At 58.9% G+C, this 26,162-nt stretch overlaps 1 protein-coding gene across 5 annotated transcripts in view; it reads left to right on the top strand.

Moving 5' to 3' along the window:
- The first annotated feature begins 1,813 nt into the window (after nucleotides 1-1,813).
- The window catches only part of FLNA (filamin A), a 99,530-nt gene continuing 75,181 nt past the window's right edge, over nucleotides 1,814-26,162 (top strand). For all 5 annotated transcript variants that reach the window (XM_077329674.1, XM_077329677.1, XM_077329675.1 and 2 more), the window contains exons 1-2: nucleotides 1,814-1,955; nucleotides 18,584-19,103. In XM_077329674.1, coding sequence (XP_077185789.1) covers nucleotides 18,680-19,103 — 424 coding nt within the window. In that variant the 5' untranslated portion in view covers nucleotides 1,814-1,955; nucleotides 18,584-18,679. The remainder of the gene's footprint in view (nucleotides 1,956-18,583; nucleotides 19,104-26,162) is intronic.

A 26,162-nucleotide genomic window follows, 5' to 3' on the forward strand; every position in this document is an offset into this window, starting at 1 on the left:
ATCTTGAGTCAGGCGACGGAGAGGGGGAGGCAGTACCCACCAAAGAGGAACAGGCAAGAGTGTCCCTTCCTCCTGCCCCCAAAGCAAGGGGTTTTTAAAAGGAACTTCCGAGCTTCTCTCAGTGTATGGACCTCAGGATCCCCTGGCACTCCAGGTCACCTGGTCAGTTCCCTTGGTGAAAATGGATGTTTTGCTATGGCCTTGGACCCCACGGGGGGCCAGGGAGGCCAGCCTCCAGGTGGGGCCTGGGGATCCCCCGGAATTCCAGCTCCTCTCCAGACTGCAGAGATCAGTTCCCCTGGAGGAAAGGGCTGCTTGGGAGGGGGACTCTGGGGCCTTGGACCCCACTGAGGGTCAGGGATGCCAGCCTCCAGGTGGGGCCTGGGGATCCCCCGGATTCCAGCTCCTCTCCAGACTGCAGAGATCAGTTCCCCTGGAGGAAAGGGCTGCTTGGGAGGGGGATTCTGTGGCCTTGGACCCCACTGAGGGTCAGGGATGCCAGCCTCCAGGTGGGGCCTGGGGATTCCCTGGAATTCCAGCTCCTCTCCAGGCTGCAGAGATCAGTTCCCCTGGAGGAAAGGGCTGCTTGGGAGGGGGGACTCTGTGGCTTTGGGCCCCACTGAGGGTCAGGGATGCCAGCCTCCAGGTGGGGCCTGGGGATCCCCTGGAATTCCAGCTCCTCTCCAGACTGCAGAGATCAGTTCCCCTGGAGAAAAGGGCTGCTTGGGAGGGGGACTCTGTGGCAGTGGACCCCACTGAGGGTCAGGGATGCCAGCTCATATGACCTCCTGGTGGTCTGAAGGCCTGTAGCCATCAGCAGGGAAAGAAGTCCAGATAGACCCAAGAGGTCCCTTTTCGGGGGGGGTGGGAAATCCAAGGACCCCCTCCCAGCCTATTTGGGAGACAAAGCAGGCAGATGTTCTCCAGGACATGCCTCGGTGCCTTAAAGCCTGGTGTCCAGCGCAGCCATTTTTCTCAAGGGGAGACTGACCTCTGTTTTCTGGAATAGCCATTGGTCCAGATCTCCAGATCCCACCTGGCAACTCCAGCTGGGAGATGGCATCCTGGCCTTGTCCCCTCTCCCAGTCGTTCAGCCACAAGCAGGTGCAGAGTGACCTTTGCTCCAGTCCTGCTCATGGGGAAGCCTCCAGGCTCCGCCCGAAGACCCCCCGAGAGGCTGGACACTTCCCCATTGGGTTTGGGAGATCCAGGTTCAAATCCTGCCATGAATCCTTACTGGGTGGCCTCGGGCCCATCACACACTCTCAGCCTCGCCTACCTTGCAGTGTCGGCGTGCGGATAACAACGGAGAAGAGGCTGTCGGCTGTCAACGCCATAATACCTGCAATTGAGCCCACATGGTGTCCTGTTGACCGGGCCAGTCTAAGATCGAGGAGGCACAGGTTCGAATCTCCGCTTTTTTTGGGGGGGGGTCTCTTAGCCTCACCAACCTTGCAGGGTGATTGTGGTGAGAATCAGGAAAGTTTTGGGTCCCCCCATGGGGAGAAAGTGGGGGGGGGTCCCAATAAGGTCAACAAGGAAAGAGGGGAGGGGGACCCCCCTTTGCCGCTGGCGCCCCCTGGAGGGTCAAGGGCCCCCTACCGGCTCCTCCCGTCCCCTCTCCATACTCCGGGCCTAGGGCCGAGCTGGCCGGGGGGTGGATGGGAGGGTGGGGGTGGTGCAGGGGGCTCTACCCCGGGGTGCGCGGGCGCTGAGCTCATCCCGGCGGCGCCTGGCCCCTCCCCCCCGTTGCCACCGTCCCCCCCCCCCCCGCTCCTTCCCCTCGGCGCCGCTCTTTACCAATTAAGGCGTGCTCCGCCGCCCGCCCGCCCGGTGTCCTCCCGCCGCCGCCCCCCGCCGCCCGGCCAGTCCGTGCCCAGCTGCGGCCCGAGACGCACCATCCCGTCCCGTCCCAGCGCTCCGCAGCTCGCCCGCCCGCCCGTCCCGCAGGAGAGGTGAGCCCGGGCGCAGGCGGAGGAGGCAGGGGGAGCAGGGGGAGCCCGGCAGCCGGCCGAGGACCGCGGAGGGAAGGCAGAGGGAGGGAGGGGGGGGGTGCAGCAGGGAAGGCTGCGCGGACGGGACGAGCCGGGGATGGGGATGGGTCGGACAGGGGGCTTCCGCGGAGGGAAGGGGGCGAGAAGGGAAACCAGCCGCTCAGGAAGGGGAGGGGGGTGCGCGTAGGTGGGGGGAGCCAAGCGGGAAGAGAGGGACCAGGGACGGGGAGCGAAGAGGATCCGGTTGCCAACTTCAGGCCAGGCACTTCCTGGAGATGATGAGGTCTGGGAATCTCCGTGGAGGATAATGCTAGAGAGTCCGCCCCCCCCCCTAATTTTCACCAGGGACGTGACTCCCCAGAGCCCCTCCTCCTCCTCCAAAGCTGCTGTTTTTTGGGGGGGGGGCTGATCTCGGAGGTGAGTTGTGATTCTGGAAGATGTCCCGGCTCCTCCGGGTGGTTGGCAACCCTGAAAAGGAGGGGTCCTTGGGGAGAGGCAGGGGGCCAGCAGCACCCAGGAGGCTTGAGAGCTCCTCTGGCAGGCGAGGGCTCCCCCCTACTGTGCCCAGTCTTCCATGCATTCTCAGTTCCCCTCTATGTTAGCCTCACAACAACCCTGCGAGGTTGCTTTCATGGAGAGAGAAAGAGTGACAAGTCTCCTAGCCAACAGCAAGCACGATCCGGGATTCGAACCCAGGCCTGATTGGGCGGGTGACCCCTCATCCCTGTCCCTGCAGTCCTAGGGCTAAATGCTCACACCTGCAGCGCCCTGCCATGCGGAAGGAAGGCTCCGCCCTTTGGGGACTGCCAGAGCATGACTAAAAATGGACCTCTTCCGGGGTTCCTGGTCAGGTTGCCAGCTTCCAGGTGTGGCCTGGAGATCATCGAGCATTACTGCTCCTCTCCAAGTGACCGAGGTGGGGGGAATGGCTGCTCAGAAGGGTAGGACCCACCCTCGCTGTGTTTTTGCGCAGCTCTGGTGGGTTGTGGTGACATTGGGTGCCCCAGAACCTCTGGGCGCATGGGTCCAGAGATGCCTCCCCTCCGTGGGTGGGCTGCGGTCTACAGACTGTTCCACAACCGCTCCCCAAAGCAGGCGCAAGCGTGCGGTTTGAGCTTGTTCACAGGAGCCCTAGCCATAAGCAATTTGAGGAGTGCGCACTCTATGCGCAATTACATGGCACGATGTGCGTCGCTTCCTGAGCTATTCCTTCTGTATTGCCAGGGCATGCATGCGCTTGTCATCATGCCAGACTGCTCAGCCTGTGAGGGACAGTGTGAGAAGAACCATAACATGGCGACCGGGATGGGAAAGTATGCACATGAAGTTATTTTCATCCCTGAATACCCTTGAAAGGTTTCATCATACATTACGGGAAGTTCTTCTCATCCCCCCCCCCCCTCCATGGCTCTCATCATAATGCTTCAAAGTAGTCACTCAAGGAGAGAGAGAGAGAGAGAGAGAGAGAGAGAGAGAGAGAGAGAGAGAGAGATTTAACTTTAAAATCCACCCAGGGAGTTCCAGGACTTTTGATCCCTTCCCATCACGAGCCGGGATTCGAACTCTGGTCTCGATCAGACAGCTGACCGCTCAACTAGGAAGGGTGCCTTCCAATTCCACCCTGGCCCACTGGCTTCCTGCATGGGAGAGCTGCCTCCAGATGAATTAGCGGCAAGCATCAGCGGCACACCATGCGCCTAGCGTCAGCGGCAAGCAGATGGCTCCTGTTCCGCTGTCCTTACGGCAGCAGGTCGTGGCCATGAAAGAGGGTTTATTTTCTCCGCCCGAGCGCTTTCCTTTCAGTGCGGGCTGGTGGCATGCATGCTCAGAAATGCGGTGGAACGCGCCACCCATCCCCGAATCCCCTTTGCGTGTCCAGTCTTGAAAGGCGCATGGCGTGACCAGCGCATTGTTCTGGCTACCCTGGAGGAATGACGTCGGAGCGAACGAAGCCCAGAGCTGGAAGGACCAGGGTGGCCTGAACCTGTCAGATTTCGTGAGGCTAATTAGGATTGCTCCTCGGAGGGGAGACCGCCAAGCCTGTCCGGGGTTGCTAGGCAGGGGCAGCCCCAGCGCAAGCCACCTCTGCTTGCCTCTGCTCTAAGCTGGCCCAGTGGCCTCGGAACCTGAACCAGGTAAGCCCAGTCAGGTAGCACCTAGTTGGGTGACCACCAAGCCAGGCCAGGGTGGCTTGGGCGTGGTTTTGTGCTGGATGGGTGCAAATGTTTCAGAACATAACAGGGGTAGTCAACCTGTGGTCCTCCAGATGTCCATGGACTACAATTCCCATGAGCCCCTGCCAGCAAACGCTGGCAGGGGCTCATGGGAATTGTAGTCCATGGACATCTGGAGGACCACAGGTTGACTACCCCTGCATTAGAACACTTGCGCAGAGGAGGAGAGTAAGTTAAGGGTTCCCTTGTGTGGGCCTTTGAGAAACGCTTTGAGGAGAAACGCAGGCCCTAAATGCCCCGGAGATGTCTCCACGCGTTGGTATGAAATGGGCTGGCTGATGTCACCTGCCAATGTTTGGCAAACGCTGGCCAGGGACCAGTTCTCTTGGTGATGTTTTCTGAGTGTGTCCTGTCAGCCATAACTCTCCTCACTGAGGGGATGGACTGCTTTGGGAGTCCCTTGGGGGAGACTCCCTGTTCATTCCTCTGCCCTACCCATGACATGACTGTCTTCACCTGAATGGGACCTTGGGTCTCAGGCCAAGGTCTTCCCCATCCCCTCCTGCCTGGTCCTTCTAACTGGAGATGCCGGGGATTGAACCTGGGACCTTCTGCCTGCCAAGCAGAGGCTCTGCCACTGAGCCAGGGTCTCAGGCCAAGGTCTTTCCCATCCCCTCCTGCCTGGTCCTTCTAACTGGAGATGCCGGGGATTGAACCTGGGACCTTCTGCAGGCCAAGCAGAGGCTCTGCCCCTGAGCCAGTGTCTCAGGCCAAGGTCTTCCCCATCCCCTCCTGCCTGGTCCTTCTAACTGGAGATGCCACTGGGGATTGAACCTGGGACCTTCTGCCTGCCAAGCAGAGGTTCTGCCACTGAGCCAGGGTCTCAGGCCAAGGTCTTACCCATCCCCTCCTGCCTGGTCCTTCTAACTGGAGATGCCAGGGATTGAACCTGGGACCTTCTGCCTGCCAAGCAGAGGCTCTGCCACTGAGCCAGGGTCTCAGGTCAAGGCCTTTCCCATCCCCTCCTGCCTGGTCCTTTTAACTGGAGATGCCGGGGATTGAACCTGGGACCTTCTGCATGCTGAGAGGCTTTGCCACAGAGCCACCCTAACCCTCATGAACAACCAGCTTCCCCATCTTTCCTGAGAACTCTTCCAGGGTCTGATAGGGCTTCCCTCGTAACTCACAGCCGTTCTTCCTTTCCTTGTACCGTGGATAATCAGAGCATCAGCCTAAGATCTGGCAGTCCTGTATTCGAATCAGCCCTCTGCCTGGGAAGCTTGCCTAGTGACTGAGCAAATCACATTTTCTCTGAGCCTAAGCTCCTTACAGGGTTGTTGTGAAATTAAGAAAATGTAGAATTGGGGGAAAGTTATAAGGTAACCCGAGTCCCCATTGGGGAGAAGAAAAGATTCTCTCTCCTCCTGTATTTATGGGGCGGGGGGGGGGGAGAGAATGGCAGCATGGTGTAATGGTTAGAGCGTCGAGGATCTGGAAGACCCGGGTTCGAATCCTTACTCCGCCATTGAAACACACTGGGTAACCTTGGGCCAGACACATTCTGTCTCTCCCTCATCTACCTTGCAGGGCTGTTGTGTGAATGACATGGGGAAGGAGAAAGGAGTTCATTTGGGGTGGGTGGGGGAGAATGAAAACGTGCCAGACTGGTAGGTATCTCCCGGGCATCGAGAACAAGGAGTCGAGTTTCCGCCCCCCTCCCCAGTCTAGCCCACTACCCTTTGTTCCGCCCCCCCCCAACCTCCACCCCTCTCCCAATGCTCAACCCAGCGAGGTTGCCCCTCCCTGCGAACCCCCACCCCAGGGCCTTGGTGGATGCCTCTCCATCCTGACCGGCTTCCCATCCCTCTTCCCATCCCCCCATGGCTCTGGGGAGGGTCGGCCTGGTTATTTTAAAAACCCAAAGAAATGAAGCTCTCCAAATATGGGGAAAATATGAAGCAGAGGTCCCTGGGCTGGAAGGACCGGGCGGAAGGAGGGAGGAGGCGGGAGGAGGAGGGGGAGGAGCGCCACCTACTGATAGGACCTTGCAGCTTCTGCTAGCCCCCAAAAGCGGCTTGCCAACTCCAGGTTTGGGCAATTCCTGGAGGCTTGGGAGTGAATTCTAGGGATGGCTAGATAAGGGGAAGGGCCTCAGGGGGTATAATGCCTTAGAGCAGGGGTGGTCAACCTGTGGTCCTCCAGATGTCCATGGACTACAATCCCCATGAGCCCCTGCCAGCAAACGCTGGCAGGGGCTCATGGGGATTGTAGTCCATGGACATCTGGAGGACCACAGGTTGACTACCCCTGGCTTTAGAGCACACCCACCAAAGCAGCCATGTTATCCAGGGGACGGGATCTCTGTTGGCTGGGAATCAGCTAGAAGTCCGGAAGGTCACCAGGCCCAGAAGGGAAGGGGTAAAAGAATCTATAGGGACAGGAGACTCCTTGGCCATTCTGAGCAATCAACGAGGTGCATTGTTTTTCTCGGGGGGACTGTATTGTGGCGCTCCAAGACTCCCAGATTTCAGGGAGGATAGGTCCATTGCGGCTCCTGGCTACAGTGCCTGAAAAGGAACCTCCTTGGCCAGAGGCAGTCAATCTCTGAATTGCAGTGAAGAAGCTGGGTTTCTTATATCCAAACTTTCACCACCCAAGTTCCAAAGCAGCTCACAACCCCCTTCCTCTCCCTACAACGGACACCCTGTGAGGTAGGTGGGGGTGAGAGAGCTCTGAGAGAACCGCTCTGAGAAAACAGTGACTAGGCAGGGGCCACCCAGCTGTGTGGGGAGGAGGGGCGGGGAATCAAACCCAGTTCTCCAGATTTGAGGTTGCCGCTCTTTAACTCTGCAGTCTGGAGAGGAGCTTGAATTCCAGGGGATCCCCAGGCCCCACCTGGAAGATGGCAAAGATATTCCAGCATGCCTTCCCAAGGCAAGGGGAATGCAGAGAAAGCCGTACCTGCTTCCCGAGGGTCCCTGGCCTGGGCCTCCCTAGGAAGTAGCCAGTTCCGGCCCCGCAGGCATTTCAGTGCCAGATGGGAGAGGGGGAAACCCAGCCTGGGTTGGCACTTCCTCCTTTCCGCCACAGCCAGGTGCCCACGATGGCTGGCTGACAGCGGCTTCCTTCCTTTCCAAACACCCATTCGGTGCAGCAAAAAACGCCCACCTCGTTCCCAGTGGTGCTAAAGCGGGCTGGATGATGCCATTGTGTTTCTGGCGCAGGAGACAAGCAGAGAGGATTGCCGTGGCCTACCTCTGCGTAGCAACCTGGTCTTCCCAGCTGGCCTCCCGTCCATGTGCTAACCCTGCGTAGCTTCCGAGAGCCGTTATGATGTGGCTAGCCTGGGTTATCCAGCACAGGACAAGAGGGGAACAGAGGTGGCTGGACGCTACCTTCCTCTGCGAGCAACCACCCCGGACGTCCTTGGCCGTGTCCAATCCAGGTAGTCACCAGGACGGACCCAGCCTGGATTCCAAACGCTGGCAAGATCGGGCTCGCTGGGACGATCCGGGTCAGGCCAAAGCTGCAGCGGACTACACCGCAGGGGGGTTGGAGCAGATGGCGAGCAGAGGTTGTGTGCCGTGGCCTGCCTCTGAATAGCAACCCCGGGCAAGGAAACCTCACCACGGAGGTCCCCAGCCTTGGCCCCCTGGGGTCCCCTGGTGGGCTCCATCACCAAAGAGGTGGCACGGAAAGTCCCAACACATCAGGCGAGGAGTCATTTAAATGCTCCCCGGGGCCGGAGAAGGAAGAGGCTGAGCCGACAGGGAGGCAAAAGCTGCCGCGCAACCAATCTGATGCTCAGTGGCCAATCAGAACCTGTGCTGGGCAAGAGCCCCGCCCACTCCCTGAAAACACTTGGTGGGCTGCAGGTAAGGAGCTGGCCATGGCGCTCTCGGGCACCGCGTTGGACACCTCTGCTCTTCATCAGCTGCGACTTTCACCGTCAGAGTAGTTCAGCAGTGGAATAGGCTGCCTAAGGAGGTGGTGAGCTCCCCCTCACTGGCAGTCTTCAAGCAAAGGTTGGATACACACTTTTCTTGGATGCTTTAGGGTGCTTAGGGCTGATCCTGCGTTGAGCAGGGGGTTGGACTGGATGGCCTGTGTGGCCCCTTCCAACTCTATGATTCTATGACTTGATGACCTTCAGGACAATTGACCTTCATCTTAGTCAGCTTCTGTTCTGGTTGCCTCAACCTAATTTCCCTATTTGCTGGGCCGGCGTAACTGACAAAAAGACAGCTGAGGAAGTGTCCTGTGGAAGTCTAAAGTCTCTGCAATAAGGGGCAGGGTCTTTTGAGGTTAAAAAAAAAAATCAATGCCTGTGACTCAGTGTTCTTGAAAGGCAGCGTGGTGTAGTGGTTAAAGAGCAGCAGCTTCTAATCTGGAGAATGGGGTTGTATTCCCCAAGCCTTCCCCGTATGGAGCCAGCTGGATGAACTTGGACCCGTCCTGGTTCTCGCAGAGCTGTACTCGCAGATCAGTTCTTTCAGAGCTCTCCATCTTTGGAAATTTTTAAGCAGAGGCTAGATAGCTTTCCGACGGAGAGGCTGATTCTGTGAAGGTTCAAGGGGGTGGCAGGTGACAGTAGATGAGCGATTGGGATGTGAGTGTCCTGCATAGTGCAGGGGGTTGGACTAGATGGCCCATGAGGCCCCTTCAAATTCTATTATTCCATGATTCTATGACACTTACCTCCCAGGCTTTCTATTGTGGGGAGAGGAAGAGACAGGGGTTTGTAAGCTGCTCCAGGACACCTTCGGGTAATGAAAATCAAAGTAGAAACAGCTCTTCTTCTTGGCAGGGCATTGATAGCTCTGCGAGTAGTTTTTGAGCCTCAGATCCCAAAGTGATTGTAATTATTAATTCGTCCAGCAGGGGGCACGCTAGCATTCTTTTCCCCACCTGAAGTTAATCCCATTTTCTGGGTGGGGGTGGGTGCAAGGGACGTCAATGAAGGAGATGATTCATTCATGTGACATTTGCAAGACTTCTAGACCAGCAGTCCTAGAAGAATCCTGCAGCCTGTTATTTCCCCTGTTGCAGAAAAGAGCAGGGAGGGGAGAGGAAGGAAGTGGGGGCCTTGTACCCTACTGAGGGTCAGTGATGCCAGCCTCCAGGTGGGGCCTGGGGATCCCCTGGAATTCCAGCTCCTCTCCAGACTGCAGAGATCAGTTCCCCTGGAGGAAAGGGCTGTTTGGGAGGGGGGACTCTGTGGCCTTGGACCCCACGGAGGGTCAGGGATGCCAGCCTCCAGGTGGGGCCTGGGGATCCCCTGGAATTCCAACTCTCCAGGCTGCAGAGATCAGTTCCCCTGGAGGAAAGGGCTGCTTGGGAGGGGGGACTCTGTGGCCTTGGACCCCACTGAGGGTCAGGGATGCCAGCCTCCAGGTGGGGCCTGGGGATCCCCCGGAATTCCAGCTCCTCTCCAGACTGCAGAGATCAGTTCCCCTGGAGGAAAGGGCTGCTTGGGAGGGGGGGACTCTGTGGCCTTGGACCCCACTGAGGGTCAGGGATGCCAGCCTCCAGGTGGGGCCTGGGGATCCCCTGGAATTCCAGCTCCTCTCCAGACTGCAGAGCTCAGTTCCCCTGGAGGAAAGGGCTGCTTGGGAGGGGGACTCTGTGGCCCTGGACCCCTCCTCAGACCCCTGGCTCCACCCCCAAATCTCCAGAATTTCCGAACCCAGAGTTGGGAACTCACGTACAGCCAAAGTAAAAAACTGAAGACAGGGCCAGGCTAGCCAATAAGTGACAATGCATTTCATTTGCACACTTCTCCGTTTCTTAAAATACCAGGAAGGCATCTCAGAGTCCCTCACCAGCCATCACTGTGTGACTCCAGCAAGCTCCCGCTCCAGCTGCCAGGAAGAGGCCCAAAGGGCAGAGGGTGCTGCTTCTGAACACCCCAGCAAGGATCGGATCCGTTTGCTTCTTGCAATCATCACCCCCACTCCAGCCCGCCTTGGCCCTTTCTCGCTCTTCTGAGACAGGGGAAGTCCCAGGGTGGGGTGCCCAGGAGGTGACGAACAGCGAGAAGTTTCAAAACTCTTTGCAGGAAGTTTGGGTGGGGTCTGGTGTTTCTGCCACAGATGGTGGACCACCGCAAGGGTGCTGAATCATGGCCACGTGAGGGACACAGAGAACAAGGGGCAGGATACCAACAGCTTACTCTGTATGGACGAACATATGAAGCTGCCTTATCCTGGCTTAGACCAAGGTCAGAGTTGGCTGCCCAGGCTGGCAGCTGCTCTCCAGGTATCATCCCCTCCTGCCTGGTCCTTCTAATTGGAGGTGACGGGGATTGAACTAGGGACCTTCTGCAGGCCAAGCAGAGGCTCTGCCACTGAGCCAGGGTCTCAGGCCAAGGGCTTTCCCATCCCCTCCTGCCTGGTCCTTCTAACTGGAGATGCCGGGGATTGAACCTGGGACCTTCTGCCTGCCAAGCAGAGGCTCTGCCATTGAGCCAGGGTCTCAGGCCAAGGGCTTTCCCATCCCCTCCTGCCTGGTCCTTCTAACTGGAGATGCCGGGGATTGAACCTGGGACCTTCTGCCTGCCAAGCAGAGGCTCTGCCATTGAGCCAGGGTCTCAGGCCAAGGGCTTTCCCATCCCCTCCTGCCTGGTCCTTCTAACTGGAGATGCCGGGGATTGAACCTGGGACCTTCTGCCTGCCAAGCAGAGGCTCTGCCATTGAGCCAGGGTCTCAGGCCAAGGGCTTTCCCATCCCCTCCTGCCTGGTCCTTTTAACTGGAGATGCCGGGGATTGAACCTGGGACCTTCTGCATGCCAAGCAGAGGCTCTGCCATTGAGCCAGGGTCTCAGGCCAAGGGCTTTCCCATCCCCTCCTGCCTGGTCCTTCTAACTGGAGATGCCGGGGATTGAACCTGGGACCTTCTGCCTGTCAAGCAGAGGCTCTGCCATTGAGCCAGGGTCTCAGGCCAAGGGCTTTCCCATCCCCTCCTGCCTGGTCCTTTTAACTGGAGATGCCGGGGATTGAACTAGGGACCTTCTGCAGGCCAAGCAGAGGCTCTGCCACTGAGCCTGGGTCTCAGGTCAAGGTCTTCCCCATCCCCTCCTGACTGGTCCTTTTCACTGGAGATGCTGCTGGGGATTGAACCTGGGAGCTTTTGCCTGCCAAGCAGAGGCTCTGCCACTGAGCCAGGGTCTCAGGCCAAGGGCTTTCCCATCCCCTCCTGCCTGGTCCTTCTAACTGGAGATGCCGGGGATTGAACCTGGGACCTTCTGCCTGCCAAGCAGAGGCTCTGCCACTGAGCCAGGGTCTCAGGCCAAGGGCTTTCCCATCCCCTCCTGCCTGGTCCTTCTAACTGGAGATGCCGGGGATTGAACCTGGGACCTTCTGCCTGCCAAGCAGAGGCTCTGCCATTGAGCCAGGGTCTCAGGCCAAGGGCTTTCCCATCCCCTCCTGCCTGGTCCTTCTAACTGGAGATGCCGGGGATTGAACCTGGGACCTTCTGCCTGCCAAGCAGAGGCTCTGCCATTGAGCCAGGGTCTCAGGCCAAGGGCTTTCCCATCCCCTCCTGCCTGGTCCTTTTAACTGGAGATGCCGGGGATTGAACCTGGGACCTTCTGCATGCCAAGCAGAGGCTCTGCCATTGAGCCAGGGTCTCAGGCCAAGGGCTTTCCCATCCCCTCCTGCCTGGTCCTTCTAACTGGAGATGCCGGGGATTGAACCTGGGACCTTCTGCCTGTCAAGCAGAGGCTCTGCCATTGAGCCAGGGTCTCAGGCCAAGGGCTTTCCCATCACCTCCTGCCTGGTCCTTTTAACTGGAGATGCCGGGGATTGAACCTGGGACCTTCTGCCTGCCAAGCAGAGGCTCTGCCATTGAGCCAGGGTCTCAGGCCAAGGTCTTTCCCATCCCCTCCTGCCTGGTCCTTTTAACTGGAGATACCGGGGATTGAACCTGGGACCTTCTGCATGCCAAGCAGAGGCTCTGCCATTGAGCCAGGGTCTCAGGCCAAGGGCTTTCCCATCCCCTCCTGCCTGGTCCTTCTAATTGGAGATGCCGGGGATTGAACCTGGGACCTTCTGCCTGCCAAGCAGAGGCTCTGCCATTGAGCCAGGGTCTCAGGCCAAGGGCTTTCCCATCCCCTCCTGCCTGGTCCTTCTAATTGGAGATGCCGGGGATTGAACTAGGGACCTTCTGCAGGCCAAGCACAGGCTCTACCACTGAGCCAGGGTCTCAGGTCAAGGTCTTCCCCATCCCCTCCTGCCTGGTCCTTCTAACTGGAGATGCTGGGGATTGAACCTGGGACCTTCTGCAGGCCAAGCAGAGGGTCTGCCACTGAGCCAGGGTCTCAGGCCAAGGTCTTTCCCATCCCCTCCTGCCTGGTCCTTTAACTGGAGATGCCGGGGATTGAACCTGGGACCTTTTGCCTGCCAAGCAGAGGCTCTGCCACTGAGCCAGGGTCTCAGGCCAAGGTCTTTCCCATCCCCTCCTGCCTGGTCCTTTAACTGGAGATGCCGGGGATTGAACCTGGGACCTTTTGCCTGCCAAGCAGAGGCTCTGCCACTGAGCCAGGGTCTCAGGCCAAGGTCTTTCCCAGCTGCCCCACCCAAAAGCAGAGCTGGTGCATTTTCCTCTTTCGGAGCGGGGTCCGCTGAAGCAGGCATGTTCCATTCGCAGTATCAGAATTGCGTTCCATCATCTGGGGGACCAGACAGCCCCTCATCTTCAGATTCAAAGCGTAGCCCCTCATAAGGAGATTCATTCCGATCTCCGGCAGGGCGAAGCAGCTATGAAATGCAGGAAGTGTTGGGTAAGAAAAGAAGGTGATTTGTACCCTGCTTTTTCCTGCCCAAAGGAGTCCCCAAGTGGCTTATAATCACCTTCCCTTCTTCTCCCCACAAGGGACACCCTGGGAGGGAGGTGGGGCTGAGAGAGCTCTCGGGGTCTGGCCTAAGGTCACGCAGCTGGTTGCACGTGGAGCAAGAGCCGGGAATCAAACCCGGCTCTTCCCATCAGAGGCTGCTAAATTCAGGTCTCACCAGGAAAATAACTGCAGTCATTCACTGGCAGATTCAAACTCGCTCCTGTCTGGATTGAATGGAGCGTCCCAGGTTGGGCCAAGATGGTGAACACCTGCCATGGCTGAGAAATTCCAAGGCTTTGTTCCATTGGGTGTGAGTTTAGGGGGGCGAAGGGAGCCGTAGGAAACCTGTGAATGAATTCCAGATTCTGCAAATATCACGCTGGACTCTCCCTTTGCGATCAATTTCGTTGACCAATTATAATTCGGAGATTGGAAACGAGACGCTGAAATTTCCTCCCGGTGGTATCTGCATTTTCTACCCTTCTGATTCTGTGAATATTCAAGGGCGTGGCAGGTTACAGTGGGTGAGCGATAGGGTTGTGAGTGTCCTGAATGGTGAAGGGGGTTGGACTAGATGACCCAGGAGGTCCCTTCCAACTCTATGGTTCTATAATTCTATGGTATGATTCCCAGTGGGTGGTGTCTCAATGTACCTCCCGTAAATAAATGTTAAAAAGGCAGCCCTGTGCTTCCCTGCCTAAATTCCAAAAAAAATCCTCTGCCCTCTAACCTCTTGAGATTGCGGCTCCTCTGATGGAGTCTCCGGTGAGCAATAGGATGTGAGATATTGGATGAGCGATAGGGGTGGGAGCATCCTGCATTGTGCAGGGGGTTGGACTAGATGACCCAGAAGGTCCCTTCCAACTCTAGGATTCTATGATAGGTGGGAGAAAAAATATCTATTCAAAGAGAGGACTCTGCAGATAAAACTGGGTCCTCAGGACTCCCCCCAGACCCGGAATGGAGTCTGCAGGGCGAGTCGTCCCCCCTCCTCAGCATGGGAACTATTTTGCCTTCTTGTTCTGCGGGTGAAGGGTGAGACAGGCCTCGAGGGAGGCATTTGGGGGAGCGTTGCCAATCTCCAGATGGGCCCAGGAGTCTTTCTGGCCTGACTATTGCTCTCTGGAGACAGACATCCGGTCCCCTGCAGAAAACAGCTGGCAGTCCTAGCTGTGGGTTGGGAAAGCTGGCCATTTGGAGAATGGAGCCTGAGGCGGGCGGGATTTGGGGAGCGGGGGGGGGGGGAATGGGCCTCAGTGGGGCAGGATACCATGGGGTCCACTCTCCAAGGCCCCCGTTTTTCTGTAAGGAAACAGATCTGTGTTGCCCGGGATTGTACAGTTGCCATCCTCCAGGCGGTGTCTGGAGATCTCCCAGGATCACAAGGCAACAGAAATCAGTTCCTCTGCATAAAATGGCCAACTTGAAAGGGGGACTCTAGGGCGTTGCGTCCCACTGAAATCCCTCTCCAGATATTTCTTGGCCGAGAGGCGGCCACATTGCCTTTGGATCCATTGGGACAGCGGCGCCCCCCGGAGGTCGGGAGGCGTGCCTCAGAGCCGGCCTCATCTCCCTCCCGCAAACCTCCCGGAATGTTCCGGGCTGGAGGTGGCAACCTCAGGACAGCACTGGAGACGGGCCTCTGCGCAGGAAGCCTCCAGATCGGGCCCCACCCGGACCACAGTTTCCACCGCCCGGGGCGACGGGATGGGCCGGGGGGGGGGGGGGAGCGAGGGGGCCTCATCGCGCAGGAATTTGGGAGGCGTGCGCCTACCTGCTCGGCGGCACCTTCCCGGGCGGGGCGGGGCGGGGCGATCCTCGCGGAGCCCTTCTGTTTCCTTTCGCTTCCCGACTTGAATGGCGCACCCGTGTCCTTGCACGTCCGTGTGCGTGGACACGTGTCAAGCCTTTATTTATTTATTTTGCGGGGGCGCTAATGAGCCAGCCCGAATGCAGGCTCCCGAAGCCTCACCTCGGAAGGGGTCCAGGGTGCCGCCCCTCCTCTCGTGATTCCACCCCCCCCCCATGGGAAAGGCTTAAAACCCCACTTCCGGAGCTCCGGCTCGATCCAGTTCCCGCTCCCCCAAAATCTATAGTCCGGGACCTCCAAAGGCGCAGCAGTTTCCCACGCCTCCGGGGAGCCCAGCAGCTGGGAGCAAAAGCCACGCCTTCCCCCCCCCCGCTGGTCGCTCGCAGCACCCGATAGACTGCCTTGTGCCATGGAGGTTCCATTGAGCTCGCCGCCGCCCCTGCCCGGCAACCGCTGTCTCCTGAGGGCCTGTGGCCAGCCCTAGGGCGGGGCGGCGGCCTCCCAGCCCCAAAAACTGACTCCGAAGTCCGTTTCGCTGGGAACCCCGTTTTGCTCCTTCCTGCCCCTTTGGGTTTCCTCTGAAAGGTTTTTCGCGGGCGTTGCAGGGCTTATGGAGATTCATGCCTTAATAACGGAAGTAAAGTATATTACTCCGGAATTGGGGGTTGAAGCTGGGGGGGGGGGGAAGAGAGAATTGACCCTCCGGATGGCAAGCGATCTAAAAAGGGCTGATCTATGGGGTTGCCAACTCCCGGTGGAGCAGTAGGAGTAGAGGGTGGTGGCTGGAAGACTGCCACAATTACAACTGAACCCCGAGCACCATAGATCAGATCCCCTGCTTGGGAGGGAGGTCCCTGCTTTGCCCAGTAACCCCACTGTATGGAGCCTACGATCGCCAGGTAGCCCCAGCTGGGGCGGGGCAGGGAGAGATTGGCAGCTCCAAGTTGAGAAACTCCTGGAGATTTGCGAAGAGGACAGGGACCTCAGAGGGGCCCAAGGCCACATAGTCCCCCCTGAAGTCTGGAGAGGAGCTGGAATTCCAGGGGATCCCCAGGCCCCACCTGGAGGCTGGCATCCCTGACCCTCCGTGGGGTCCAAGGCCACAGAGTCCCCCCTCCCAAGCAGCCCTTTCCTCCAGGGGAACTGATCTCTGCAGTCTGGAGAGGAGCTGGAATTCCAGGGGATCCCCAGGCCCCACCTGGAGGCTGGCATCCCTGACCCTCAGTGGGGTCCAAGGCCACAGAGTTCCCCCTCCCAAGCAGCCCTTTCCTCCAGGGAAACTGATCTCTGCAGTCTGGAGAGGAGCTGGAATTCCAGGGGATCCCCAGGCCCCACCTGGAGGCTGGCATCCCTGACCCTCAGTGGGGTCCAAGGCCACAGAGTCCCCCCTCCCAAGCAGCCCTTTCCTCCAGGGGAACTGATCTCTGCAGTCTGGAGAGGAGCTGGAATTCCAGGGGATCCCCAGGCCCCACCTGGAGGCTGGCATCCCTGACCCTCCGTGGGGTCCAAGGCCACAGAGTTCCCCCTCCCAAGCAGCCCTTTCCTCCAGGGAAACTGATCTCTGCAGTCTGGAGAGGAGCTGGAATTCCAGGGGATCCCCAGGCCCCACCTGGAGGCTGGCATCCCTGACCCTCCGTGGGGTCCAAGGCCACAGAGTCCCCCCTCCCAAGCAGCCCTTTCCTCCAGGGGAACTGATCTCTGCAGTCTGGAGAGGAGCTGGAATTCCAGGGGATCCCCAGGCCCCACCTGGAGGCTGGCATCCCTGACCCTCAGTGGGGTCCAAGGCCACAGAGTTCCCCCTCCCAAGCAGCCCTTTCCTCCAGGGAAACTGATCTCTGCAGTCTGGAGAGGAGCTGGAATTCCAGGGGATCCCCAGGCCCCACCTGGAGGCTGGCATCCCTGACCCTCAGTGGGGTCCAAGGCCACAGAGTCCCCCCTCCCAAGCAGCCCTTTCCTCCAGGGAAACTGATCTCTGCAGTCTGGAGAGGAGCTGGAATTCCAGGGGATCCCCAGGCCCCACCTGGAGGCTGGCATCCCTGACCCTCAGTGGGGTCCAAGGCCACAGAGTTCCCCCTCCCAAGCAGCCCTTTCCTCCAGGGAAACTGATCTCTGCAGTCTGGAGAGGAGCTGGAATTCCAGGGGATCCCCAGGCCCCACCTGGAGGCTGGCATCCCTGACCCTCCGTGGGGTCCAAGGCCACAGAGTCCCCCCTCCCAAGCAGCCCTTTCCTCCAGGGGAACTGATCTCTGCAGTCTGGAGAGGAGCTGGAATTCCAGGGGATCCCCAGGCCCCACCTGGAGGCTGGCATCCCTGACCCTCAGTGGGGTCCAAGGCCACAGAGTTCCCCCTCCCAAGCAGCCCTTTCCTCCAGGGAAACTGATCTCTGCAGTCTGGAGAGGAGCTGGAATTCCAGGGGATCCCCAGGCCCCACCTGGAGGCTGGCATCCCTGACCCTCAGTGGGGTCCAAGGCCACAGAGTTCCCCCTCCCAAGCAGCCCTTTCCTCCAGGGAAACTGATCTCTGCAGTCTGGAGAGGAGCTGGAATTCCAGGGGATCCCCAGGCCCCACCTGGAGGCTGGCATCCCTGACCCTCAGTGGGGTCCAAGGCCACAGAGTTCCCCCTCCCAAGCAGCCCTTTCCTCCAGGGAAACTGATCTCTGCAGTCTGGAGAGGAGCTGGAATTCCAGGGGATCCCCAGGCCCCACCTGGAGGCTGGCATCCCTGACCCTCAGTGGGGTCCAAGGCCACAGAGTTCCCCCTCCCAAGCAGCCCTTTCCTCCAGGGAAACTGATCTCTGCAGTCTGGAGAGGAGCTGGAATTCCAGGGGATCCCCAGGCCCCAACTGGAGGCTGGCATCCCTGACCCTCCGTGGGGTCCAAGGCCACAGAGTTCCCCCTCCCAAGCAGCCCTTTCCTCCAGGGGAACTGATCTCTGCAGTCTGGAGAGGAGCTGGAATTCCAGGGGATCCCCAGGCCCCACCTGGAGGCTGGCATCCCTGACCCTCAGTGGGGTCCAAGGCCACAGAGTTCCCCCTCCCAAGCAGCCCTTTCCTCCAGGGAAACTGATCTCTGCAGTCTGGAGAGGAGCTGGAATTCCAGGGGATCCCCAGGCCCCACCTGGAGGCTGGCATCCCTGACCCTCAGTGGGGTCCAAGGCCACAGAGTCCCCCCTCCCAAGCAGCCCTTTCCTCCAGGGGAACTGATCTCTGCAGCCTGGAGAGGAGCTGGAATTCCAGGGGATCCCCAGGCCCCACCTGGAGGCTGGCATCCTTGACCCTCCGTTGGGTCCAAGGCCACAGAGTTCCCCCTCCCAAGCAGCCCTTTCCTCCAGGGAAACTGATCTCTGCAGTCTGGAGAGGAGCTGGAATTCCAGGGGATCCCCAGGCCCCACCTGGAGGCTGGCATCCCTGACCCTCAGTGGGGTCCAAGGCCACAGAGTCCCCCCTCCCAAGCAGCCCTTTCCTCCAGGGGAACTGATCTCTGCAGCCTGGAGAGGAGCTGGAATTCCAGGGGATCCCCAGGCCCCACCTGGAGGCTGGCATCCCTGACCCTCAGTGGGGTCCAAGGCCACAGAGTCCCCCCTCCAAAGTGTCCATTGGGACTTTTCTCTGTCTCCTGGAGACGAGCTGTCATTCCGGGGGAATCCGCGGCCCCGGCTGGAGGCTGGCCTCCCTAATTAGGCGGGCCCCTTCCTGGGCTCCCCAGGAGACGCAGGAACGACAGGATCGGGGCCTGGGAGGGGCTCACCCTCTCTCTCTCTTGTGTCCCCGCAGCTCCAGGCTCCTGCGCCTTTAACCGCCGGCCCAGCCCAGCCAGCCCAGCCCAGCCCAGCCCAGCCCGCCGGGGTCCCTCCCCCGCCGGCCCTTATAATGAGCGCCTCCCAAGCGCGGCTGCAGCAGGCCGCCGGCGCGGGCGGAGGAGGAGTTGGCGGCGGGAGCAGCGGGAGCAGCCAGAGCGGGAGCAGCACGCCGGGGGGCGGCGGCGGCGAGGCGGCGGCCGAGATGCCGGCGACGGAGAAGGACCTGGCCGAGGACGCGCCGTGGAAGAAGATCCAGCAGAACACGTTCACGCGCTGGTGCAACGAGCACCTCAAGTGCGTGCACAAGCGCATCGGCAACCTGCAGACGGACCTGGGCGACGGCCTGCGCCTCATCGCGCTCCTCGAGGTGCTCAGCCAGAAGAAGATGGGCCGCAAGTACAACGCGCGGCCCACCTTCCGCCAGATGCAGCTGGAGAACGTCTCGGTGGCCCTCGAGTTCCTCGAGCGGGAGAGCATCAAGCTCGTCTCCATCGGTGAGTCAAGGGAAAGGGGGGGACTCCCGGGCGGGAGTTGGCAAGCCTCCGCGGGGAGGGAAAATGGCTGCTCGGGCGGTGGGACTGCGTGGGGGAACGGGACTCACGCTCTGCGGCCCTCCTCCCTCCCTGTGCCGCAAGAGCCGCCCCCCGCCATCTCCCGGACTTCCCCCTGCGGGAGGTGGCAACTTCGGGAGAGGGGAGAAGGGGCAGGGGACTGAGGCTGGCCAGGCCGGCCGGAGAGGGGTCGGCCTTGAGCAGGGGAGGGGGCGGCGACCGAAAGGCGCCCGGGCGAGCTCCGCAGCCGCCACCGCTGGAATGCGCCCAGGCGCACCGGGGAGAGTGCGGGTGCGCCCTCGGGCACGGCGTTGCGGGGCGCGGCATGGCCTGGGGGGCCTGGGGTGGGGTGGGGGTGGGCGCCCGGGGCCTCCTGGAGGGGCGGCGCCGGGGCCAGACGCCGAGGTTTGGGCAGGAGGGGGGGGCGGCTCCGATTTCAGGCCCTTTTTTGTCCTTTTTTCTCCTCTTCTTTTTTTTGTCTGGAGTCTGCAAAACAAAAAGGAAAGAAAGAAAGAAAGAACGCGAGCGCTCCCTCGCCCCGGCCTCCTCCGTGCGCGGTCGGGCAGCCGCCGGCCCCTCCTCTCCTCTCCCGTCCCCTCCCCGCCCGGGCCGCGCCCACCTCGGCGCCCGCCGCTCGGGGAAAGGCCCGTTAGCTTCCTGGGCGCCCAGGCTGGGCCCGCGGGCGCCCGGTTGGGGAACGGTTCCCTCTTGGAGCAAACTTGGCTCCGGCAGGCAGGCTGAGCCCTCCTGGGTCTAGTTGAAGTGGCCCCCCAAGTAGCCCCCCCCCAGGGGAAGTCCTTTGTGGACCCCTATGCTGCAGGGTCTCTTTGTCTATACAGGGGTAGTCAAACTGCGGCCCTCCAGATGTCCATGGACTACAATTCCCAGGAGCCCCTGACAGGGGCTCATGGGAATTGTAGTCCATGGATATCTGGAGGGTCGCAGTTTGACTACCCTATCTGCTTGTAGCCAAACGTTGGTTTCCCTTCTGTTGAAGTCCGGTGTTTGTGTGCTGATTTGCATCCCCCCCCCCCACCAACAAATTTGGGATCCAGGGACTCCTTCCTCTCTTCCATCTTGCACAGAACTTCATCTGAATCTCCCCCCCCCCCTTAAACAATTCTATGTACGGCTTGGCAGAATCTGGGTTGATTTCTCTCAAGCATCCCGGCCCACGAAAGCTTCTACCCAGAATTAAGTTTGCTGGCCTTTAAGGTGCCCCTGGACTCCAGCTTTGTTCAGGTGCGACCCCGAACCCCCTTCTGCGCACGGGATCCCAAGCCGATGAACTGGCTGCCTGCTTCCTTCGCCCACTTGTATGCCAGTTGGGAAAAATGGGAAGTGCCTCATGGGTTCTCCTCCTGCCCCGGAGGCTGAGGAACTTCCTGTATTGGAGGAGTAGAGAGGAAAGGTGAGATTAACTCAAAAGCCGGAGGGAGCTGGGGGGTTTGTACCACACAGGAGTCTCAAACCGGCTGATGATCACCCCTCTCTTCCTCTCCCCGGAACAGAGACCCTGTGAGGGAGGGGCGGCCGAGAGAGCCCTGATATTAAGAAGAAGAGTTGGTTCTCATATCCTGCTTTTCTCTACCCGAAGGAGCCTCAAAACGGCTTCCAATCGCCTTCCCTTCTTCTCCCCGCAACAGACACCCTGTGAGGGAGGTGGGCCTGAGAGAGCTCTGAGAGAACTGAGACTGGCTCGGGGTCACCCAGCACGTGAAGGAGGAGTGAGGAATCAACCTGGGTTCTCCAGCTTAGAGGCCGCAGCTCCTAACCACAGGACCAAACTGTCTTGCCGAGTTTATTTTATTTATGTTTCAATTTGTATCCTGCCACTCTCCTTGAGTGGGTCATGGTGGGTCACCATCATCACACAGAACCCCATAAAAGCTGCAAAATTCTCACGCCCATTGAAACACCATAACCCACCGGACGGGAGAGCTCCCAAATTGTATAGGGCAAGCAGACTTCATCCCCAAATGGGCTTCCTCTGGCATAAACCCTCAGATAAGCAGCAGGAGAAGGGAAAGACCTGGACCTGAGACCCTGGCTCAGTGGCAGAGCCTCTGCTCGGCAGGCAGAAGGTCCCAGGTTCAATCCCTGGCATCTCCAGTTAAAAGGACCAGGCAGGAGGGGATGGGGAAGACCTTGACCTGAGACCCTGGCTCAGTGGCAGAGCCTGGTTTGGCAGGCAGAAGGTCCCAGGTTCAATCCCCAGCCTCTCCAGTTAAAAGGACCAGGCTGAAGGTCATAAGAAGCCCTGAGACAGAGAGCCGCTGCCAGCTGAGTGGGCAATACTGACTTGGATGGACAGAAATTCTGATTTACTCCAAGGCAGCTTCATGTCTGAGATGGTGCGTCTCTCCCTTGCTTGCCAGAGGCTGTGTGCTTGAGGCATGCCTCTCAGTGGCTTGTGGTCTTGGCCTGCTTCTTGGGGTAAGGACTGGTCTTCTGGCCTTCCCTGCTTGGTTCCTTGGTTATCCCAAATATCTGCCTTCTGGCTATTCTGTGGGCCTACCTCTCTTTCCCTGGCCAGACTGGGCTGACCCATCTATGCCAAGAGGCTGGGCCAATCGTACTGCTGGAGGTTGGCAGCCCTCTTCTGGGGAAGGGGGTGGGGTGTTGCTGGGTACCTTTTCCCATGAGGAAAAGATTTATATCATAAGCAATGATTTCTTGCCCTAAGGGGAAGCTGGTACCAGATCCTCCCCATCCTGAATGGTCCAGGGGGGTGAGGATCTCAGCATGGCCCCACAGCTGGTGGGAGGCAGGGCAGCCTAGCCTCTCAGGGGGCTGGCGTTGCTTGGATCATAGGGTACTGGAGTCCAGCTGCCCATTGCTCTTAGGGTCTGACTCCGGGCTCTTGGCTTCACTTCTTAGTAAAGGTAGACGACTGACGGAGTTGGTGTCGGGCCAGAGTCTCAGGCCAAGGTCTTTCCCATCCCCTCCTGCCTGGTCCTTCTAACTGGAGATGCCGGGGATTGAACCTGGGACCTTCTGCCTGCCAAGGAGAGGCTCTGCCACTGAGCCAGGGTCTCAGGCCAAGGCCTTTCCCATCCCCTCCTGCCTGGTCCTTTTAACTGGAGATGCCGGGGATTGAACCTGGGACCTTCTGCCTGCCAAGCAGAGGCTCTGCCACTGAGCCAGGGTCTCAGGCCAAGGCCTTTCCCATCCCCTCCTGCCTGGTCCTTTTACCTGGAGATGCCGGGGATTGAACCTGGGACCTTCTGCCTGCCAAGGAGAGGCTCTGCCACTGAGCCAGGGTCTCAGGCCAAGGCCTTTCCCATCCCCTCCTGCCTGGTCCTTTTATAACAGAAGTTGCTGGGGATTGGACTGGGGACCTTCTGCCTGTTGAGCAAATATTGTACGCTAAGCCGCAACCCTTTGCTGACATGGGAAACTTCCTTACACTGAATCAGACCCCTGATCCTTTAAGGTGTTGTATATTCAGATGGGCAATACCTCTCCGGGGTCTCTTCACTTCCCCTGTGCCTGGTCCTTCTGAACTGCAGGTGCTGAGGATTGAACCTGGGACCCTCTGTGTGCTTAGGAGATGCTCTATGAATGGGCCACAGATCCTTCCCGAAAGCACTAAAAGGATTCTTGGAAACTCAGGACTGTGTTCCTTCCCCGGCTAGAATCAGGGCTACTCCGACAGGTTCAGTGTGGTGTAGAGAAGAGCAGCACCTTCTAATCTGACAAGCCGGGTTTGATTCCCCGCTCCTCTGTGTGGAGCCATATCGGTGACCCTGGGCTAGTCGCAGTCCTGATAGGGTGGTTCACACAGAGCTCTCTCAGCCCCACCTCTCTCACAAGGAGGGGGTCTGTTGTGAGGAAAGGAAGGGAATGCAATCGTAAACTTAACTTGAGACTCCTTTGGGCAGTGAAAAGGGGGGGATAAAAAAACAACTCTTTGCCTCGTCCCCTTGCAACCTGAAGGGCTCTTGAACTGCCCGGCAGCTCTCTTCCCGAATTTGCCCTGTGCTTGTCGACGTTGGCGTGGGGGCCGTGGTCCTTGGCAGGCCGCAGGAGCGCTGTCTGGGAGCTCGACTGGGCCAGTTGCACATCGGCTGCTTTGCGGTCTGGGCCGAAATGCAGAAGCAGGCCTCGAGGTTCATTTGCTGTGGTTGCCGAGGCTTGGTATTTCCATGTGTGGAGTGCCGGTGGAGGAACCGCTCTGGTAACTGGGGATGGAAGGTGGAACCCCGACCCTTCTTGGGGTGTGAATCTGTCATTTGGTGTCGTGGTTCGGAGTGCGGACTTCTAATCTGGCATGCCGGGTTCGATTCTGCGCTCCCCCACATGCTGCCACCTGGGTGACCTTGGGATAGTCACAGCACTGATAAAACTTCTGACCGAGCAGTGATATCAGGGCTCTCTCAGCCTCCCCTCCCTCACAGGGTGTCTGTTTTGGGGAGAGGAAGGGAAGGTGATTGGAAGCCGCTTTGAGACTCCTTTGGGTAGAGAAAAGCGGCATCTAAGAACCAACTCTTCTTCTTATTTCCAGGCATCCAACCCCCTGAAAAGGCTGCCGATGACCCTGGCCAAAGGTCTTCTATTCTCACAAGATACCTAGAAGGCAGCTTGGGTTAGGTTGGCTGGGCACCCTTCCCCCTGGGTGGAGTGTGGCTGGGCAGGTGGGGGGGTGGCTTTGGAGCTGGCTCTGTCCTCTCTCCCCCCCCCACCTCGTTCTAGGGGGAGGGCTTCAGAGGGAAGGCACAAAACTGCCTCATACAGAATTAGACCCTCAAAACCTAAAATGCAGTATAAGCGGGGCTCGAACTTGGGACCTTCCTGCCAAGCAGGGGCTCTCCCCCTGTGCCCCAGCTGTTCTAAGGATGTGCAGTCAAACAGCTAGGTTTGAGTTCAGTGGCACCTTCTCATCCAATAATATTTGGATATTGAGAGCTAGTTTGGTGTCGTGGTTAGGAGTGCGGACTTCTAATCTGGCAAGCCAGGTTTGATTCTGCGCTCCCCCACATGCAGCCAGCTGGGTGACCTTGGGCTCGCCACGGCACTAATAGAGCTGTTCTGACCTAGCAGTAATCTCAGGGCTCTCTCAGCCTCCCCTCCCTCACAAGGTGTCTGTTGTGGGGAGAGGAAAGGGAAGGCGAATGGAAGCTACCTTGAGACTCTTTCGGATAGAGAAAAGAAGAAGAAGAGTTGGTTCTTATATGCCGCTTTTCCCTACCCGAAGGAGGCTCAAAGCGGCTTACAGTCGCCTTCCCTTTCCTCTCAAAGCGGCATATAAGAACCAACCCTCCTTCGTCTTGTATTTTGGGGGCATGTGCTTTTGAGAGTCGGACCTCCCTTCGTCAGCTAAGTCAGAACAGAGATTTGAGTCCTTCTTTCCCAGTGGGGCATTGCGAAGAAAGATGCAAAGGGACAACGCGCATGGCGATTATACTCCCTGCCCTACTCAAGTGTGTTCCCTTTTGCATTGCACCCCAGCTCCTCCTTTTGCAGCTCCCGCTGTTCACCTGGGAGGTAAAGACACCACAGTCTCCCTTCCTGCTGGTATCTGATGAAGCGAGGTCTGCCTCTCAGAGGCTCACGCCCTGGGACATCCGAGCGGTCCCCTGGTTGTTCCTGTGCTCAGACTGACCCAGCGGGAGGGCAGAGACGGCCCCCTCCCCAGCTCTAGCCGGAAGCTTGCGTCTAGCACCAGAAGGAATTTGCAGGAGACGGGGCTGGACTGGAATCCAGTGCTGGTCTCCGATGCAGTGAGTCACTGGGCCACAGACGCTGACTCAGACCAACCCAGGCTGGCAGCCGGCACTGAGAACTGGCAGCCCCCCCCTTCCAAACACTAGCTAGGGAGCATGAGGCAAAGCCATACATGGCTTTAGGAGTGGGCTGGTTTTCCAGAGTGCCCCATGCATCACCCCTTAGCTTTCCCAGCCCCCCTGGTTCCTTTTTCTCCCCTCCCTTGGTGCAAAGGATGTGCTGACCGGGAACGGCAGGATGTGGGGAGGGATGGAGGGGCAGGGCTCTCGCATGCGGAGGGATGTTCTCTCTCTCTCCTCCCCCTGGAAGGAGGATCCTGCCGGGAGAGGAGCTGCAGCCGCTGCAGGGCCGGCCGCTCCATATAAGGCTAAAAAATGCTGGCGCGGCATGGAAGGGGCTGTGTGGCGGGGTGGGCGGGCGGCGCACGCAGGGTGGGGAGGCGGCTGGGGTGTCCTGTCTCTCTTCCCTCCCTTTCCCCCCCCCCCAGCATCGGCGAGGGGATGGGAGCCTCCAAGCCCAATCGCCAAAACAAAAAGCAGAGAGTTAGTGGCAAAGCAGGCTCCACCCTGGTCCCTGCTTTCCGCAGATCAAAATCGGGAGTCCGGGAGCACCTTTAAGGCTACGCAAGCTTTATTCAGGGTGTGAGTTTTTGGAGCGAATTCCCCCTTTGGGAGAGATTCGTACGGGTTCCCGTTTTTGTTCGGAAGCTGCAGAACCCAGTTTTGAGTTCGGAGGCCCCTTTAAGACTGCGAAAGTTTGATTCTGGGTCGGGGCTGTGGGGAGCCTGCGCATTTCCGAGCGATTCAGGGAGGCTGCTGGGCTGCTCTGGAGCAGCAGAACCGAGGCTGGGACCGGGGGGGGGGGCACCTTGAAGACCAACCGAGTTGAGCCCCCGGGTGTGGCTTTTCATGTCCAAAGCAAAAAGGAGAAAATATCCTGACCCAAATAAAAGCCAAGAACCTAAAAAGGACAAAATAAGGGGAATGAACTTACGCCGGTGCAGGGTAGAAAACAATTTTTCAAAACATATAGTACTACTATTTAAATTAAAAACCCCAAGCTTTTAGCACAGCCTCAATCAAATCAATGTGTTGCTGTCGTTAGGTGCGAAGTCATGTCCGACCCATCGCGACCCCCTGGACAATGATCCTCCAGGCCTTCCTGTCCTCTCCCATTCCCCGGAGTCCATTTAAGTTGGCTCCGACTGCTTCAGTGTCTCCATCCAGCCACCTCATTCTCTGTCATCCCCTTCTTCTTTTGCCCTCGATCGCTCCC

This window comes from Paroedura picta, chromosome 3 (genome assembly GCF_049243985.1).
Source record: "Paroedura picta isolate Pp20150507F chromosome 3, Ppicta_v3.0, whole genome shotgun sequence".
NCBI classification, from domain to species: Eukaryota; Metazoa; Chordata; class Lepidosauria; order Squamata; family Gekkonidae; genus Paroedura; species Paroedura picta.